General features: G+C 35.5%; 1 protein-coding gene across 1 annotated transcript in view; it reads left to right on the forward strand.

The window, feature by feature from the left end:
• The window catches only part of LOC104273092 (glutamate receptor ionotropic, kainate 2), a 175,294-nt gene that overhangs the window by 87,869 nt on the left and 66,511 nt on the right, over positions 1-20,914 (forward strand). Inside the window, exon 6 of the mRNA XM_009868298.1 lies at positions 517-734. Coding sequence (XP_009866600.1) covers positions 517-734 — 218 coding nt within the window. The remainder of the gene's footprint in view (positions 1-516; positions 735-20,914) is intronic.

The raw sequence follows: 20,914 nt of genomic DNA on the forward strand, positions 1-20,914 counted from the left end.
TAATAGATTTCAGATTTTGTATTTCAGATATGAAATATTTTATTTCATATCTGCTTCTTTTATCAATAGCTTATATTTATGTGCTTTGGTGAGATTTTGCAAAATACTTAAATGATATTTATTTATTCTCTTGAAAATAAAGAACTATATAAGTATTAGTATTAACCTAGAGGATCAGTCCAGCCAGGATTTTTTTCTGGGAAGTCAGTTCAACTAATTGCTTTTTTTTCACATCGCTATATATTTATATATTTACAAATTTTAAAGAGATACTTATCACTGAGTCTCCCATTGCTATCTCTTGATTCCTACAGCTCCAAAAAGATATTTCTTTGTAAGTGTAATCAGTTTTTATCTTTCATTTCAGTTGTCTGTGTTTGTACAAGCAGTATATGTAAGCCTGTAGCTTAAAGATTGTTTTGCACAGTGATTCCATCTCCCCACTGTAGCAAAAAGTGCTGAACACTTATTGTTTTCTGTGCACTGGTTTCACCTTTCTCCCCTGGTTTTCGTTAGGTTCTGAGCTCATGCCCAAAGCCCTCTCCACCAGGATAGTGGGAGGCATTTGGTGGTTTTTCACACTTATCATCATTTCCTCGTACACTGCTAACCTAGCCGCCTTTCTGACAGTGGAACGTATGGAATCCCCTATTGATTCTGCTGATGATTTGGCCAAACAGACAAAGATAGAGTATGGGGCAGTTGAAGATGGAGCAACCATGACTTTCTTCAAGGTAAGCTTTATATTCTTGTTTGAAAGGATGCTATACCCCAGTTGTGGGGTAATAGTTTCTGCATTTTGATAAGGAGCAACAGATATGATTCCCACTGCTACCAAAAGCAACAGAAAATCACTTTTTTTGAGGATTTGGAAAATAGCAAAGGAATCAAATGCAAAGTAGAAGAAAATTTCTCTGAACTTAAAGTGGTGGAGTATGTGAAGAAACCTGAAAACTTCACTTAGATGCATCTCCTATAGCTGTGTACAAGAATGAGTTTTGTCAGGTCGAGTGTTACAGTATCAGTTCAATAGTATTATACTTGTAGCCTTTGTTCAAGCAACCAGACCATAGTATGAGTATTGGTGGCTGGACTGAGAAAAATGTTCTGTACTTTGTATTTTTAAGAAACTTGTGAATCAAATTTGGATTCTGTATTAAAAGCTCATTTTTTTCCAGTTTTTCTATTCCCTTTAACCTGCTACTAAGATCATTCAGTTTGAAATATAGTGAAACGTTCTGCTGGATTAGAGAGAAATCATTCTTTTCCAGGTTCAACAAGCATTGAAATGGGCTTAAATTAGCGAGAAATATGCATTAAGGGAAAAAGGATGGTATGTTCCATAACTTCTTATGTTTGATAGCAAAAAGGTGTCTCGGGTCTTACAAAGAGAGAGATGTTTAAGAGTATTTGTCTGACCTTTGGTACATTTTGAAGACTTTTAGCTAATATATTTGTTTTGATGAGTTATTTTGCTGTCACCTGGAGCTTCGCAGTGTCTGTTAAATTAGCATTTGAAATTAGACAATCTGAGGAATAAGGTAATTTGTAAAGTGGTTCCTTTCATCAGATTCAGAGAGTAATATATTTGTTTAGGTATCAAGGCTAAATAGTCACCAATCAAAGTGTACACATAGTTTTAATTTTTAAAAATATTCAGAAGGCTTTTAGCTTCTACTTGGAAATAAAACTAAATTCAACCTCAGTGTCTCAGAATATTTTAGGCCACTTATTGCGTACATTGGGAAGGTTCTGAGTACTTTCACCAGAATACTTGTTGGTAAAGGAGCTGATGAAGTTGATAGAAGTAAATAATCAGTAAGACATCTCTTGATGTCAGGAAATATGTAAAGCACTTAAAGGAAAAAATATTGAAAGTTTAAAGAGTGAGATTTTTAATAGTCAAAATTATTTACATTTTGGGACATAAAGATATGACACAAAGTATTTACTGAGTTACCAGAAAACACTACAGGGCTTTAATTTAAATTCTTTTCTGGCGGAAGACTTTGAACTTATTCTAAATCAGATCTGAACTGTGAACTATAAAATACTAGGAAAGAAGTTTAAATTAGTAGTGTCTTTCCTTTTGCTTGCCAGAAGCGCTTTAGTCTGCATCTTCTTAATTTTTAGATTTTCTTCTCCCCATCCTTAATTTTTTGTTTTATTCATTCTTTTTCCTTTTTCCTATTCTTTTTCCTATACAATTCTTTTTTCCTATACAATTCCTTTTCCTATACATTCTTTTTCCTATACAATCTAATAAAATATGTATTCTATGAAAAATAAACCAAAACATTTTTATGCAGTCTATTCTGTCATAGTAGAATTTCTAGTAAAATTAAATATTTTTACCTAATGAGACTGAGTTATCAGAAAGCAGACTATTATAATTTGGTTCAACATAGTACATCCATATACATACCTATACACTGTGTATTTTCAAAATATACACCTAATCTGTGTAAGCAAATTTTTTCAGGAATGTAATTTCTGTATGTGAAAAAAAATGAAAATGCAAGAAAATATTTTAAAATAAGACTGTGGAATTGCCTTAAAAGTTACTGCTAGAGTTGAATAGCTTATAGACGCTACTACTAAATAATAACATAAAAAGCATTTAAGAATAGGAAACATAAAGGAAGACAAAAACTATCAGAAAAATATCTTAAGTAACAGGAGTGATACTGGAAGTAGATAGTATAGAAAAGTATAGGTAGTACAGAAAAGACAGAATTGTGAATATTTTCTGCGTTGTATGTAAAAAACCCAAGATAAATATTCATATTTTAAATTCCTTTCAGAATACTTTCTGTTTTGATAGTAAGCTAAAGAAGGGATTTAAATGACATATACTTTATTCTCTAATATATGGACAAATAATATGAAGGAGGAAGTATTGCTGCTTTTTTTATGGCATTAGGGAAGCTATTAATGAACTATTGTGTCCTGTTCTGGTGACTACACTTCAAAATATGTTTTAAATTGACAAGAGTTCATTAAAGGTGAAAGAATGACTGTAGGTCTGGAAATAAGCATTATAGTTAGAGGCTAAGGAAGATCCATCTGTTTAATCTGCTGAGGAGAAGGTTAAGAGGTGACTTGACCACAGTCTGTAAATGCCTTCATGGGAATGGGACTTTTGACAGTAGATGACTGTTTAATCTAGCAGAAAAAGGCTTGATGAGATCCAATCTTTCAAAGCTGAAGTTAGGCAAATTCAGACTAGAAATAAGGTGCATTTTTTAAGAGTAATTATCCACTGGTACAACTTATCTAGGAATGAGCAGGATTCATCCATCACATGCAGTCATTGTGAGGAAAATAGATACATCATAGCCCAAACATGTTACACTTTTGATTTAGAAGCTACTCAGCAAAATATACAGCCTTCATTATAGAGAAGCTCAGATTAGATTTTGGTAGTACCCTCCTCCTTCGAAAACTTATGATAGCATGAGTTCTGGGAGGGGTTACACGAAGATGATTGAGAGGATAAATTTATCACCTATGTGTATGTTTTTCCATAGCTGCTTTGTCTTGTTTTAATGAGAGTGGGTTGAGTAAAACCTTGGCATTATGTTACAACAAGAAATGAAGGCACCAGATGGTTTCCTAATGTTAAATGAAATTATCATATCTTGGTAATAGTTATTAGTTCCAATCACAGTGAGTCTTGGTAGCTGCCCATGAGACTGACAGTAATTTCCACATGAATTATCTATGTAGGAGCCCACCAAAATCTTTCTTTAAAAATATTTTGAAACCTGACCAAGCTGTGTGGTGCTAAAACAATAGAATTGCATTTTTTGAAGGGGAACCTAAACGGGAATCAAACAAACAAATTGGCTGCTAGATTGAGACCTGCTAAAGTTAAAATCTTGCAGAGCACAGGGGATATACATTGAAAATATATATCATTTAGATGTGATGTTGGGGGATATGATTTAGGGGTGAGCTTTGTAGAGCAGGGCTAATGGTTGGACTCAATGTTCCCAAGGGTCTTTTCCAACCTGAATGAATTTATGAAATGCTGTTACACTTGTGAAAATATCCCTGTGAAATACCTCTGATGAGAAAGGAGAATGTTGTCTCCAGAGCTTTATTAGGTCCTCCAGATCATCATTTGCCTACTCATGATCTGAGAAACTAGATATTATAATTCCTTTAAGAAGCCAGAAAACAAAGGAAATTTTCAGTGCTCTCTCTCCTCTTAAGATCTACTTCTCTAGTCTGAGCATGGAAAGGAAGTATTTTTGCAAGTCTGTTATATGCCTGGTGAGTCTTTGGGAAAAACAAAGGAAATCTTAGTATTATCCAAAAATTAGAAGGAAAGAAATGTGAAAGTAAATTCTAAGCCGTATTTGCTGCTAGGCTTGTAGTTTCCACTCATTATATGTGTTTTACTGTTTCTCAAACTGAGGAAAATTTCTTAGTTACAAATTTTTCCTTTCACTTGGCTCCTTTTGTCACTATTAATGATTTTCAAGTTTCTGGGGCGTGTTTTCTGTCTGGAATAAAATAAAAAGCATATATTATTTTCATGGAAGTCATTATCTCAGACTAGCTGTTCTTGGATAAAAAAGCTCAGATTTTTCATTGCCTCTGACTTCTGTGGTCTCTCATTCTACTTTTCTCAAAATGTCGGTGTCTGTTTTCTTGCTGAATAATGGTTCCAAAAATCAAGAAGAACAATGTTAATTCCACCCTACTTCTCTTTGTACTACAGTTCTCCATCCTCACATACAAAGAAACTACTACAGTATTCATGCTTATATGTGGTCTACAGTTTCAAGATAAATTTTGGTAAAGTTCATCTGTAACTGTTTTTCTCATAATTTTTCATACCTCTACCTTTCAGTGTCAGAATTTTTTTCTTTCTATGTTTTTGTACAGTACTATAGACAGTGGAACTAATTAACTAGGCAGTTGGATACTAAACAGCAAAAAACAAAGCAATTTTTCATTCTCTAATAGCAATAGATCATGAATTGAAGGTCTTCTCAACTCTTTCTGAGAATCATATGTTTTATATCTTTTTGCTGATAAGGAAGCTGAAGCATTAAATAGAATGCATTTTTTTCAAGATCACTTGTTGAAAATCAGGTAGAGGACTAATTCAGGAAAATTGACTCACACACCTTAGAATTGTCTGCTAGACTATTCTACTTTTCATTTATATTTGCCAGTTTCTTTCCCTTTCTTCTTCAGGGCCCATTTTTATACTCCACGTCTACTTTTCCACCATATTTTCCATTTCTTTCTGCACTACCTTTTCTCCACAAAGGTGTATGCTTCTGACTTTTTCCAGTTCTGCCATTCCTCTCCCCTATCTGTCCCAGCCCTGCTTTTTACTTTAGCCATTTTGTTACTACCACCTCAAGGAAGTTTGCAGGAGCAACAATTCAACATTTAGACACCAAGAGCATCTTCCTCTTCAAAATTCCTAGACTATTGTTAAATGATATAGCGTAAAGCTCTACCCATACGCTATAAAAGCTCATGAGTATTCTCTTAATACTGAAATAAGGAGTTGTAACAGAATTTTCCCACTGCTTAGAACTGGAGTACAAGTGACTGATCCCCTAACATAAATGAAGGAATGAAAGTATGAATGCCATTCTTTTGTCATGAGTGATGTTTGCATTGGCATGCATAAAGCCAGTGTAACTTCAGTGGTTTTTTCAGACCTGGGTTTGAACAATGTAATAGAAAGATGACGTATATCTGATTCAAAAATACGTATGCATGTACAGGCATGTGGGCATATACATACATAGAACCCTTAGATGAATGCTGCAAATAAAATATTATGAGGTTTAGGTGTATATATCAATTATTTGGTGGATTTTTTGGAAGTAAAAGATGAAAGAAACAACACTCCGGAGCTTCTGAAGTATCCAGTGACTGACAGTGACTAATGGAAAACTAATTTTTGAGTCCCAGCCCCCATGTGCTGATCTGGGTAAATGTATCTGAAAATGTATCTGTAGTGTGTCTGCTAATTTTCAGTTTGCTTTAAAAATATTTCACGCTCTACATGTCACAATTTTATGTAATAAATACAGGCTTGTTCTTATACACAAAAACACATGTGGCACTTTCTACTAAAAAGAGAATTGAATATAAATCTTATTTTCTTTTTCCCTGATTATTCCCTTTTTTCAGGAATACTTACTCTATTAACCACTACTTCTTCGAATGTTCAAAAAAAAAGCAGGTAAAGTTGCAGACCTGTGAAGCAAGATCTGTGGTCACTCCATACACTTATAAGAGCTGAATCTGCAAAGCAGAGTCTGTGAGAATGAGATATAGGTTTTGCCCAGATACCACAAAACACCTCTGCATCACTGAGTTCTACTTATTTCTTTAAAAGATCAAGGAGGCTAGATAGAGATGGTTGATTAGATGATACCTTGACACAGGCTATGACGAGAGCATCAGTGCATTTGAATTCTAAATTCGGTTAAATTTGGTACCATTAAGTTCTTTGAGGTGAACTGCATTTCTTTTGAATCTGAGGGCAGAAAGCAGAAGTAATTCACATAAAGCACCTCATTCCAAGCAACTCTGTAGGTACTGGGACAAAGTGAACAAAATCATTTTATGCTGTCTTGACCCTTCGCCCTCCCCTGGGATTGACAGAGCCATTAGTGTTCCTGCAGTAAATAAGAGCATATGTTTGACTGCATGTTGCATCTTAGTGCTGAGGCATGAAAGTAAAATAGATGGAACGTGGTAGAAATCCACTACTGTTCCATCCTATCCTTTGTCCAGGCCCATGCCTTTCCTTCCCTTTGTCCATTCCTCTGCCCTCATTCCTCATACCCTTCTCCCTGTTACTACATAATGGGGTGAAAAAGATGAACACAAGGGCTATTCAGCTTTTCATTTCTGCATTATGCCATATATCCACACAGTAAATACTCTTAATAGCTGCTGAATAATGTGGTATTTATGACAAATTATACTCCAAAACTCACAGGATTCGTATTTATAATTTATTCCTGTGTCTAGCTACAGCTTGTAGAAACTGATGAAACATACAGAAATAATTTTCAGGATCCTCTGAAAGAAATCTACTTAACTCTCTAGTGAAAACAAGATTAGTCATTCAAAATACTTAAAAAATTAAATAGTTAACATATGAATTGGGTCCCCATTAGATGTGTTTGAAAGAAAGTTGAAAAGAGACATCAAAAATAAATTAAAAGTTGACATTAGAAAAAGTCTTCTTTGTCTTTAGATCACTTAATGTTTTCCACAGCTTGACATCTATTTCTTCCTTATCCCCAATACTGATAGAGTAAAAAGTTTTATGCTGATCTCCCCACAGAACTCTCAGGTGGGTAAACTACATAACCTATAGTTCCATCTGGCTTTCCTTTTCCATAATTATTTCTCAGTGTGACTATGATGTAGAGCAAAAATGAACATACTAGCAAGAAGCTGACATTACCATTATTTTTCAGAACTGCATCTGACAACAATATACATTAATTAGTGCATATGATTTAATGATCCATCCTGAAGGTACGTGATGGAGTTTGTCTGAATAAAGCTGGTCTTTCTAAGTGTATACATTATTGTGAAATATAGCAAGATCTAACTGCCACTTAGATAGAAATACAGGATAGAAGAAATCAGAGCCTAGAGGGAAAAAAAAATATATATTGCTAATTAGTAAGTAACTGTACATTTGTCCGTAGAAATTTAAGCCTAATGATATACAAATACTATTCAGACTACACTTTGATTCCTAAATTATGCTGGGCTTTTTTACCAGCACAATATAAGAATTTCTACTAAATGTAGCTGATTTGAAGGAATGTCATATTCTAGATATTTGTTAAAAAAAATATTTTGTACTTAAGAGAAAGCCATTCTGACTTTGGGTTTGGGGTTTTTTGAGTATATATAGTGATGTTACCTAAGACAAGTAGGAGCTTTTTCCTTTGAAGTCAGATGGAGTTTAATCACTACTAATCACTGCAAATTGCTTTGTTCCTATCTCTCTGTAGCTTTCATGTGTTGTTTCAGATCAACCTATCTTTGAGTAACTCAACCTTTCCTGCCTTCATCCTCAAGCTCTTTTTACTCTATATGTCATAGGACTGTGGCAAAAGTCAGTCCAGCTTTCTGATCCAACAGAAAATGAGTCCTTTTTGTCATTACATGTTTAGTTTTCAGTTGTGAAGAAAGCTTCTCTGGCTGCTAGAACACTAGAACTGATGCAAGGGGAGCAGAAGGTGTTCCTTTCCATCGCAGGGTGATCTCACATCACCCGGCTAAATATCACAGCCTTTGGAATTCTATACCCTCTGGGAAGTGTGGTCTGGTGCCTAGACATTTGGAGATGCGAGAATGAGAAAACCAACATCAATGTAATTGCAGATGCTTCCAGAATGTATGTTGTCCTTATGTGCTATTATAGGTTTTCTCTTAACTGGTAAGCCATTTTGTTTCCTTTCTCTGACCTGACATGCTTCACTTTCTGGCCTCTTCAACGCCTGTGATGGAACTGCTGACAGGATCAGTTGTAAGAGAATGACTGAACTTCAGGTCCTGATCATAGATTTGGTTGCAAGGCTTTTTCCTCAGAAATGCATAACGTAGTTGCTACCTAGGCTTAGCACCTTTCTCTGCTTCTCCTTCTGTTTTACCCTGGGAGGCAGGACAAGTACACTTTCCATTTTTCTTCTCTTTTCAGCTTTTTTCTAATTAGTTCTGAGAAAGGGAGCTGAACTAAATCCTAGAGAATCCTTCAACTGCAAACAGCATTCTGTATGACAGATTTCAGAGTTAGGGTTTGTTTAGGAATTTAAGTATACATCTGAGGACATTTTTAACTGTAAGAGTCTGAAAAAAAATAGATCTATTACAAAATAGCTGTGTAAATTTTGCAGATTTGATCTATGACTCATCTCGGGAATGTGATTCAGAAACAATTCTCTGGAGTAAACTGTCTCTCAGTTTAGCCAGTTTTGTGTGAGATCCTGCCACGTGAGCAATCTTCAGCATTGAGTTCTTGCCCACTGAGGTAGCCTGAAAGCCTCCATTCATTAGCAGAGGTGAACTCCTGGTTCCGCCTTGTCAGTTTATATACGATACTACTGAGGTGTTGTCCAACTGCATTAGGATTGCTTTGTGCAGAGAAATATCTGCAGTGCCAGAATTGCCCTGGACACCACCTAAAGTCTTATTACACTGATGAATTTCTTCTCCAGAGTAATTCATTGCTCCAAACAGAATACTTGTCGAGATTTGTTAAACCATTCTTTTTGCAATACACCTGTGGTAATAGTTAGTTAAGCTTCATTGGACATGGATGCCTTTTAAGAATTTCTGAGTATCCATGCATTAATTGAACTTTTAATATATTCAAGATCCTTTGTCTGTACAGTATAGATTACTGATTTATTAAAAAAAAAAAAAATGCACAAAACTAAACTGTACTTTAGAATCATAGAATTGCTTAGATTGGAAAAGACCTTTAAGATCATTGAGTCCAGCTGTTAACATATCACTTATAAGTCCAGTACTGAACTAAGTCTCTAAGCACCACATCCACACACCTTTTCAATATCTCCAGGGATAGTGACTCAACCATTTCCCTGGGAAGCCTGTTCCAATGCTTCACAACCTTGTCCATGAAGAAATTTTTCCTGATGTCAGATCTAAACCTTCTCTGACACAACTTGAGGCCATTTCCTCTCATTCTGTCACTGTTATATGGGAGTAGAGACCAATACTCTCCTCATTAAAACCTCCTTTTGGGTAGTTGTAGAGGCCCTCCTTTACTCCAGGCTAAGCAACCCCAGTTCCCTCAGCTCCTTCTTAGAAGACAAAGTAATATCCTTTGTTTTTGTCTCAGAGCCAGAAAACAGACATACACACACATGGAAAATTGTAGATTTTGAAATACATAGGGCAAGTTTCTTCTCACTTGGAAATGTAGGTAACTATCTGCTCTTAAGTAGTCTTCTAGTTGCATTTTATTGACACTGGAGAAAAAAAAAGTACCAGAAAGCAGTTCTTCCATATTGCCTTCCTTAACCATCCTAAAAGGACAGTGTTAACTTTTCCCATTGAATATAGGGAAGCTTAGTTCAGTGCCTTGATCTAGATGCTTAATGTTTAGGTGTCTACAAGAATGTAAGATGAATCTTATAAAATTTCTTTTTGTTTAAACACTAGGCAACTTTCATATAGATATAAACTGCACTGTGACTCTAGGGAGAGCATGTGATTAAAAAAAAAACTATGCAAATTAATTAATTTTACAAGGAATTATATGACTAATTCTAATCCATAATAAAACTAACTTAACTAGCGCTGTGGGGTTATCTGTCTTATTTTAGATTATTGGCTTAAAGACTATGAAGAGTTTCTTTTCTTACATGTTGGCATTGAAATGAACACAAAAAACAAAAAGAAAAATCTCTCTTGAATCACAGAAAAAGTTCACATTTTCGCTTAAAATCTGAGTTGGAATATGGCCAGAATTCTGGTCTCTGTTTTTAAACATCACATTTAAAAAACCTGATTTGGTCACAACGATTATTTCTAAAAGGAAGCCAGCCATTGCAAAAGCCTGTCTTTGAAAAAGAAAAGTAAAAATAACAAACAATAAATGCAATCCGGCATTTTACTTGGTTTGTGTGAATCCATATGCTTGATTATATTAGAGGCTGAGTACATTTATCCTTCACCAGCAGGGCAGATGTTGCTGTGTCATCTGCTGTATAGTCTGTAATTTTTTTTACATTTATGAGTCCAATTATTTTTTTAATTAAATTAAGGTGACAGGCATAGGCTTTGACGTGTGCACCAGTAATGTGTTTGCATTGTTTGCATATTTTGTTGGAAGCATGTGATAATCTTGCCATATTCCTATGCCAGAATTTTCATGGAAACTTTAAATTGAAGGGTACAGTTTAGCAAATTGGGCCACCTAAATCATTAGAGCTCAACAGGTGTTATTCAGGAAGTCATGAAAAATCCGAAGTTATATACAGATTGCAATTGCTGAAACCACTTAATGCTCCAAAGATTTTTACATATACTTTTGTGAATCTAGGCGTAAAGGCATACAAGGTAAAAAAAATAAAGAAAAAATAATAAAAAAAGAAAAATTGCAAATTCTAAGTAAGACTATGTGCAGAACAAATTGTGGCCGTTAAAGCTTAAAGGATCTGAAGTTTTACCACAAAAAATAAAAAATAAAAAAACAAGAGGAAAACCAACATTACATATCCAGAGGTTTTGACTATAGGAAAGCCAAAGTAAAATTAAACAGCAATGGTTTAATAGTTTCAGTCTGTTTGAAACCAAAATATTACATTTGATTAGGGAACCGGTTAGCTCAGTGGTTTGAGTGCGGGGCTGGCAACAATGACCAACACCGAGGTCGAGAGTTCGATTCCTGCTCAGTCCCCATGTGTTGCCTGGTCTAGTCGAGAGGTGGCGTCCCTGCCCAAAACAGGGAGGTTGGACTAGATGATCTGTAAGGTCTCTTCCAGCCTAGGCCATTCTATGATTCTATGATCTTTTGTTTAAATATGCAGTGCTATCTTTTCCTTCATGGTGGTGTTTCCCATAGCATTACAAATGAGGACTATTAGATAATTGATATTACCTACCTTTTTAGTTTCACATGAGATATTTCATTAATGTGACATGTGTCAAGAAGAAATTATTTAATTTTACTTGAAAAAAAAGAATCTTTGATGTCTTTGTATGCAAGGACAGAAAAATTTACTCTGTGTTCTGATATTCTCTAATGTGCATTACTGATTTGTAAATATATGTGTGGATTATATTTTAAGTGATGACTAATTTCAAGCTTATTTCCATAGTGAACACCATGTATTTTGAGATGGATCTTTGAAGTGGGAACCAGAATGCTCCTCATTTGACTAAAAAATTCAAAACCAGTTCTACTTTGCATAATTTTGCATACGCAATGGTTCAATATAAAAGGAACAAATGCTATTCTTCTCCACTTATGAAGGATGCCTATATGTTTGTCTGTATTATTTGCACACAGCATTTCCCCTGAAGGTATAAGAAACACACTCCTGTTTTACTGCACTTCTTTTGTTGAAGAGGAGGCAGTGACATTGAATAGAGTTGCCTCATCAGACACCTTACAAAAGTGCCAAACTGTAGCAATCAATAGGGAAATAGCAGATGTAAAGGTTCATTGACATCAAAGAATACGAGTGGAAGATTTTCCTATGGGAGAGTGCTTCATTACTCTTCATCTATACTAAGAATATCTGTTCTATCACGCTTTTAAAAAATTAGAATATGATGGCTTTCAAGACTCTAGCTCTGAAAGAGTTACTTTAAAGACAGTTGAAAATTAGATAGATATCCACCTGGGGAATGACACTAAGTAATCAAGATTTTATTAAACTGAAGTGTTGCAATTTCTTGTCTCTCTGAAGAAAGCAGAGCCAGTACAATGACTCTGGGACACGAATTGACTTCCTGAGTGATCACTATATTGTAGATTGAGTGTAAATATTGCTTTTGGAGCAAGTTCATAGGAAACAAACAGTATGTTATCATTTCTCTTGAACATAAATATTTAATGGATATTTTCATTTGCTTCTTTTTCTGAACAGTGTAAGCAACTATTCGGTGTTTGTCCACACGGGAACTGAGGCAAAAAACCTGAGTTTCGATACATCAGTCAAGTAGATGATCTTTAGAGAGATTGTCCTACAGGGAAAGGCAAAACTGGAGAGTCAGTAAAGAGAGTGATGTTAAGCTGGCAAGTCAGTGGATCATAGATAGTATTTGTCAACATGAAAGCTTACAGTTTCTGATAGCAGTTGAATGCTTTTCTGAGCAAGCTGTAAAAAGGAGCAGGTGTTAGTGAGGATAGAACACTTGGAAGGAAATGTTCACTGATGGATGATTTTGTTCATTCACTTTGCAAACTTGTGAGATACTTTATTTTCACAAAGGTGAATTAGAGATTTTGTGTGCTTGAGGTTTTTACCTCAAAAAAAAGGCCAGCTCCTTAATCATATATCTTTCTCTGAGGATACCTCTAGCTACAGGGATGGATACAGGTTTCTTTTAAAACACTGAAGCAATTTTCTCACCTCACTGGTTTTTAAATTAAAATACTGCTCAATGGAATTTCTGCCCCTAGTCTGTTCAATTAATACTTAGAGAAAATTATATTTATTGGCAATGTGGAGAAGTCATCATTAATTATCTAAAAGCAGCTTTCTCACTGAAATCCAACATGGATTGAAAATTAATTGTCCCTGGTCCTTGAGCTCTGTTCACACTATACAAACAAATAAATACGCTAGAGCATACACTGAATCAAAAGTTTAGATATTTAGTTCCAGAATGAAATTTCATTTGCTGAGTACTCTGCAATGCTTCAAGTTTCTGAGCCTCCAAGTACACAACAAGGGACAGAACCAAGGGCTTTGACATTAAGAGCTTAAACAAACGTCACATGGTATCTGTTGAGATTGCTCTTTTGTCTTAAAATGCTGTTTAATGATTTTTACAAGCAAATTGCTTCTGCCTTCAGTGCTTACAGATCTGTTTGGTGACGAGGGAAAATTATTTTGCCTTTGGCTTTAAAGAGAAGCTAAGAAAGTCATGCAGTAGCCCAAGACCAAATGTTTCGTACCTCAATAAACATAGCTAAAAGCATCATAAAAATCTCTTAAATCATCTCTTATCTATTGGCATTTTTACTGCTTTAGGGCAACAGTTTATCAATGCAAGCAAAACAGAGATAGCAGTGTTTAGAGCTGTATCTAACATGCAAAGTCATCTACAACCTGAACATTATTAGACTCTCATTTTATATAGTAAAACTATATTAGCAATGGAGAAGATTAACCTTATTTAATTACAGCGAAAAAGTTAAATGTCAGCTTCTTGAATTTATGAAAAAATTTAAGCACTCAAGGCTGAAATCTTCAGCCTTCTTAGTCCAATATGAGTGGACATGGACAAACCTTTTTTTCTGTTGCTGTATAACAATGCTTCTGTACTTGCTCAGAAGCAATGACACAAAGTCAATGATACTCCTATGTACACTGCGATTCCAGGTCAAGTTTACCTCTGAGTGAGATGACCTGTAAGTGAATACTCTGACAGCTGTTCAGCTCTTCTAAAATATGTTCCTTTAATCAAGTTTGTTGTAAAAGTGTAATGACTTGCTTTGTATAATTTTAGTTCACTTATATCTCTTTTGTAAAAAGCACTGAGTATAGTATTTTTCAGAATGGGAAAATGCAATGTGAATACCTGTAATATGGAGCATATTCTCTAACTGTGTATAAATTCCATTAAAATTAACATTTTTCAGGCTATCATAAAAACAAAAAAGGAAAATCCCTGTAGATCAAGATTAGTGACACTAGTTGATTGTGTCACTACAGAATGGTGTCTCATTTATTAAATATTGTGATTTAGCTAATTAGACTATACAAAATGTTCTATATTTCACTGTAGGTCTCTTGAGACTTTACTGAAAATAATGAATGTTTTACTTGATTAGCAAAACAATAAAGCCAAAGAATTAAGTTAAACATCTTTTCCCTAAGAACTACGTCATATTGATACAGCAAAAAATTAAGAATAGAGCTACTTGAAAGCTGAGCTGTAGGAAACCTAACACATGGATACAACTGGGTGCCATGAAGAAAAGTCTTTATCAGAAGAATCTGATTCTGTAATTAGTGTAGGAAAACTTTTCATCATAATCCTGAATTTAAGATTTATTTATTTTTATAAACCTATGCATTATCAAAACTGTTGTATCAGGTGAAACTTAGTATACTTTAATAAGGACAGGGGTTTTATTGCTGATATTTTCTTTTTAAGCCCTGAAATTTGTATCCCTATGCAACTAAGTCCCAGTGAATTGTGCTGAAAGTTTCCAGCCTGATAGACGAATATTAGAGCAGCTCATTAATTTGCAGTTGCAGTCTTCTATGTACAGTTACCAAAAGCTCTGTCCTCTAAATTTCTGCTTAAACTAATAAACTCAGAGATCTGCTTTGCCAGAATGTTTTCTGCTAAATTGGTCAACAGAAAATACATGAAAATTTGCTGCAGGATATTCACGGATTATTGATGCAGAAATATACAGAACGAAAACAGCAATGCTGTTACTGGTGTCATCAAATGCATGCCATTAATAAGTTTGAAGTAGTATTAAATTCACTGTGTTTTGCTGAAGAAAGGAACTAAGAGCGATTGGAATTTGAAAGATCTTAGGGAACATATACATTCTATTCTACATTAACTTAGTCTTAGAAAGCATAGAAAAATGCTCGAATGTCTGCTGAGCTAATTTCCTTCGCCTAGCTCCTTTCTGGCAACTACTGAACCAAACCTCTCCTTTTTGATTGTTAACATTCAGCTCTGTGTTCTGGTTATCTTTATGGTGTTGATTTCTCCCAGTTAGTGTGGTCAATTAGGACATTCTAAAAAATGAATTCTTAAATGAGATCTAATACTTGCGAGTAATTGAGCTTTAAATTCTACCTGTACGGAAAAATATTTTAGATCTATTGTATTATCAGAAATAAAATATCACACAACAGTGCATTTTCTCATGAAAATAGTACCTTGTTTTCTCATCTGTTTACTCATTTCTATGTTAACTTCAGAGACTCAATTACTGGCTAACTATCAGATTAGTGATAATGCCTTATGACATTTTTGTTTGTTTAGTTGTTTTTTATTGTCTTATATTTTTTTCTCTTCAGTATCCTAGGCACTATATTAATGTAGGTGGACATTAAAGTAGCAGTACGATTCAAATAGTTAATTTAGCTATGTGCTGCAATTCATAAAAGGCGCAAAATCCTGGATGGAATCTCTTCCATTTACTTGATGACAAGGCGCAGTAGGTGCTCTGAAGCATCAGTGATTTATTTTAATGCGGTGACAAGACCTTCCTTCTGCAGTAGAATCCTGCATGTTAATGTGATGATCTGGTTACCATTTTCTGTGTTAAACAAAGTTATTCAGCTTTCACATGTCCAAATATCTTCCTGTCATGGAAAGCTTTTTCTCAGCATGGGCCATCTGGGGTCTTAACAGCTTGCTTGCCTGCAGCTCTTCTGGTTGATTCCTCAGCTTTGTACTTAGGCAGTGAGGTTAGTACATGCTCAGTACACAAAGAGTATAGTATAGAGGTGTTTTATTAAACAAACAAGTGTTGTACAGAAACAAATTACTGTAGTGAAAAAAACCAAACGAACCGAACAACAAAAGGCAAAAGCCAAGAAGCACAGATCAACCAGCAAAAAAAATCCACCCAAACCACTCAAGACCCAAACCAAAAAAAAAAAAAAAAACCCACCAGAAAAACCCAATAGACACGAAGTTAATTAAGATTAACACTTAATTGTTGTATGGCACCTTGAACCTGTAACTATTTATTCAGTATCTAACTAAACTGAACTACGACCAGTAAATCTGAAATTTGGATCCTAGTTTTCAAGTTCATAATACATGGAACTAGCCCGTTGGCTCAAAGTATGCACATTTATCTTCCAAAGTCTATTTTTTATCTTAAAACACTTGACTTCCCCTTCTCTTCCCTTTGCCTTTCTGTTTAGATTTTAGTTTGGGGTTTTAATTCTGTGAGATTTTTTGTTGTGGCTTTTTGTGCTTTTTTAATTTGATGCAAACTTTATTTCTGAGTAAGAATTATTCTTCCATGCTTGATATAATTCATAGAAATAATTCCCTGAAACAAGATATGATCAGTTTTGTAACACTTTTGTTTTTGTAAAACAAGTAAGCTTGCTATTTAAATTTTTATTCCTTTTAATCAAATTAAGTTGCTTGAACATTTCAAATTTCTTGAAAACTTTCTGTTTCAGTCATATATGTGTGCATATATTTATATATATTAGCTTTTATTTTAAAATGTGCTAATTTAAAGGAATGGCCTGTCCCCACTGAAGTTTGATGGATTTCAAATTAAGGGAGGAATTTCCCTGCATTTACAAGTTTTTAGAGGTAATTTAAAAATTATCTCTACGAAGGGGAGGATAACATTAGTGAAAAACATTGTATTTTTAAGAATATGCTTTTTGAGACAAGAGTTATCTTTTGATCATTATAGTAAAAATAAGCAGTTTCAAGTGAGAACTATTCCAGCTCTTTAATCACTACGGATAGTATCATCCTCTGTAGAACCTTCAATTTTCTGGCTCCTTGTTATTTCTAGTGTTGTATTTAAAGCAGTATAGTTTTATTCAATAGACTATAGTTATTATTTTAAAAAAGTTATATTTAATTATTGAGATATCAATGTTGGCTTATTACATTTTGTACTCTAAATTTATTTGAAAAGCTATTCTCAGAATTAACTATCTCAGCTGATTTCTTTACTTTTTATTCCTCAAAACCAAATGTAATTAGAACATGCTAGAATTTAGTTCCTTGAAAAATTCTTCTGAAATTAGGAAGATTGAATTTTAGAAGCACACACAAGCTGTATTGCCATATATTTTATGTGTGTTCTATTTCATCATGCTTCTTAAACTTAAAAAATTGATTTTTTAGGCTCGGTTATCTTTTTCAGCCAATAAAGAAGAAAATTTTCAGGTTCAGACCTGAAGCATTTAATTTTATTAGATTTCTGCCTACAAAAGTTTTATGGAGGAGTTGCTCTTATCAGAAATTTAAAATAGGATGGTTATGTAAATAATAATAGCACTGTTTTTGAAATTGGACATAAACAAAACAATTATTCCTTTGTTAATGTCTTTATTATTTAATATATTATCAGTTTTTCTTAGTGCATGGCTACAGATGACAAGATGAACTTGTAAAAAAATAAACATGACACTTTTAAATCACAGCTGCTGGAACTACTGCAACAGGTATTTAGTGTTGTTTCCACCCCAACAGCAGGCCACCTCTGTCGTTTGACATTATTGCAAAGATGTAACATACACGTTACACCTTTCCATCTACCTAGCATTGATATTTATCACAGATAGCAGAGAAGTAAGTGCTTATTAGGTGGCCCTGGATCAGAACACTACAACACCTTTTAAAGTTCAGAAAGGGAGAACACCTATTTGTGATTATTAGATTTCAGGCCTGAGGTTTGGAAGAAAGAGTTTTCTATTCTTATATTAGGTACTGAGAAACTACATGCAGTATTTTTGCTCATTTTATTTCTAATCTCTGTGATCCTTTTATGTCATTTTTGCACAATAATGAGGTTGTTAAATACAGCTAGCCTAACCCTACGCCCTTTAGTCCTTTATGCTAAATCCTCTGTCATTAGTCTTATGGTCCTTTTGTTTTATGTTCTTTCTTTATGACTTAAAGCTGTTAAGTTCATGATTTAAAGCAATTCTTTAGATTAATTTCATGATGTGAATTTTATGAGACATTGATGCTTAGCTTGACATGTACTCTGGTTTCCCAAAAAATCTCTCATAACCTAATCTAGTCCTTCCAGACCACAGAATGGCTACTTATTCTACTTTAGATCCTGATTTAGTAAGAATTATCCAAACATTCCATTCTTTAGCTCTCAAGTGACTTAATTTCATTACAGCCCTTGGGAATGGTTGACAATGTCTCAAATTCATACTTATGCACTCACACACACACATACACAAAAGAAAGTTGACCTTAAATTGAGATGAAAAATAAAATAATTTTATTTTTTTCTATCCTTTCTTCATAGAGAGGATAGAAGGGTGGCAGAGGGCCCCGTAGAAATCGGTCCAGGGCCAGTGACGTATTTTCCTATAGGATAAAATAGAGAAGAATCTTTCAAACAGCAGAATGAAATTGGATGGTGGAAGTCTTTCTTGTCCTAGTATGGTGGGTTGACCCTGCCTGGAAACCAGGTGCCCACCAAAGCAACTCTATCACTTGCATCCTTAGCTGGACAGGGGAGAGTGTGCTCAAGTGGCCAAGAAGGCCAAGACCATCCCCACTGGTATTGTAAATAACGTGGCCAGCAGGATCAGGGAAGTGATTGTCCCTCTATACTTGGCACTGATGAGGCTGCACATTGAATCTTGTGTTCAGTTTTGGGCCCCTCACTGCAAGAAAGACATTATGGTGCTTGAGTATCTTCAAAGAAGGGCAATGAAGCTGGTGAAGGGACTTAAGAACAAGCCTTCTGAAGCAGGAGATGAGGTAACTAGGATTGCTTAGCCTGGAGAAAAGGAGGCTCAGGGTACACGTTATCACTTTCTACAACTACCTGTTATTCTCTTCTCCAGAGTAACATGTGACAGGATTTGAGGAAGTGTTATCAAGTTGTACCAGGGGAAGTTTAGATTTGACATCAGGAAAAATTTCTTCACGGGAAGGGTTGTGAAGCCTTGGAATAGGCTGCCCAGGAGAGTGGTTGAGTCACCATCCCTGGAAATACTGAAAAGACATGCAAATGAGTTGTTTAGATACATGGCTTACTAGTGGACTTGTCTGTGCTAAGTTAGTGGTTGAACTCAATGATCTTAAAGATCTTTTCCAACATAAATGGTTCTATGAATCTATAATGAAAGGTTCATGGGTTGAGTCAAGGACAGGAATCACTCAGGATTTACTATCACAGGCAAAACAGACTTGACTTGGGGAAATTAGTTTAATTTGTTACCACTCAAATCAGAGTAGGATAATCAGAAGTAAAAACAAATCTTAAAAACACCTTTCCTGCACAGCTCGCTTCTTTTGGGGATTTTGACTCCCAAATTTTCTACTTCCTCTCCCCAAGCAGCATAGAAGGATGGAAAATGGGGGTTGTGGTCAGTTCGTCACACGCTGTCTCTGTTGTTTTTCCTCTTCTTCCCCTGCTCTAGTGAGGAATCTCTCCCACAGGAGAGAGTTCTCGATGAACTTCTCCAACATGGGCCCTTCCCATGGGCTACAAATCTTCACAGACAGCTGCGGCTTGGGTCGCCTATGGGGCCATGGTTCTTGCTAGCAAACCTGCTCCAACGTGAGCTCCTCTCTCCACAGGACCAGAGGTCCTTCCGGGTGCCTGCTCCAGCACGGGCTTCCTATGGGGTCATACCTGCTGGGGCATCCACCTGCTCTGGTGTCAAGTGGATATCCACTGTCAACCTCCAGTTGACAGGGTGCAGGAGGACAGCCTGCCTCACCATGGTCTTCACCATAGACTGCAAGGGAATCACTACTCCAGGGCCTGGAGCACCGCCTCCCTCTCCTTCTTCACTGACCTTCGTGTCTGCAGTGTTGTGTTTCTCACGTATTCTCACTCTCTCAGGCTGCAATTGTGATTGCACAAGGTTTTCTTCCCCCTTGTTAAATCTGTTATCTCAGAGACACTACCGCTATACTGATGGATTCAGCCTTGGCCAGAAGTGGGTCATTTTGAAGCTGTCTGGCATTGGCTGTATTGGGCATAAGGAAAGTTTCTAGAAGCTTCTCACAGAAGCCATCCCTCACTACCCAAAACCTGGCCACACAAACTCAGTTCATCCCACTTTTATCTTTATTTCCTGAGCCCATCTGACATCTCTGCAAGGTGAGACATGTATAAACAGTGAGAGTTCTCTGGGTCCCTAATTTCCTCATCATGTTCCAGTCCTGCTGTCTATGAAAGTATCTTATCCTTGCAATTAAAAGTTCTTCACCAAAAAAATTATGCACACAGAAAAGCATTTTCTGACAGAAAAAAAATTGCTGTGGAAAAATCTCATCAGTTTAGTAGGCATTATTATCAGCTTCCCTCAGATGAATTTATCTGAAAGCATTCATATTTCCGTCTTTAACTATGTCATTACCTTGTGTAGCTTTACAGGACAGAAGCTGGTCATCCAACTTGACCGAGTCCTTTAGTTTACTTCTGTGGTTTGCGTAGGATTGGGACAGCTGTCAGAATTGTTGTCTGGAGATAACTTATTTTTCC

Source organism: Apaloderma vittatum, unplaced genomic scaffold (assembly GCF_000703405.1).
Source record: "Apaloderma vittatum isolate BGI_N311 unplaced genomic scaffold, ASM70340v1 scaffold8084, whole genome shotgun sequence".
Classification (NCBI taxonomy): Eukaryota; Metazoa; Chordata; class Aves; order Trogoniformes; family Trogonidae; genus Apaloderma; species Apaloderma vittatum.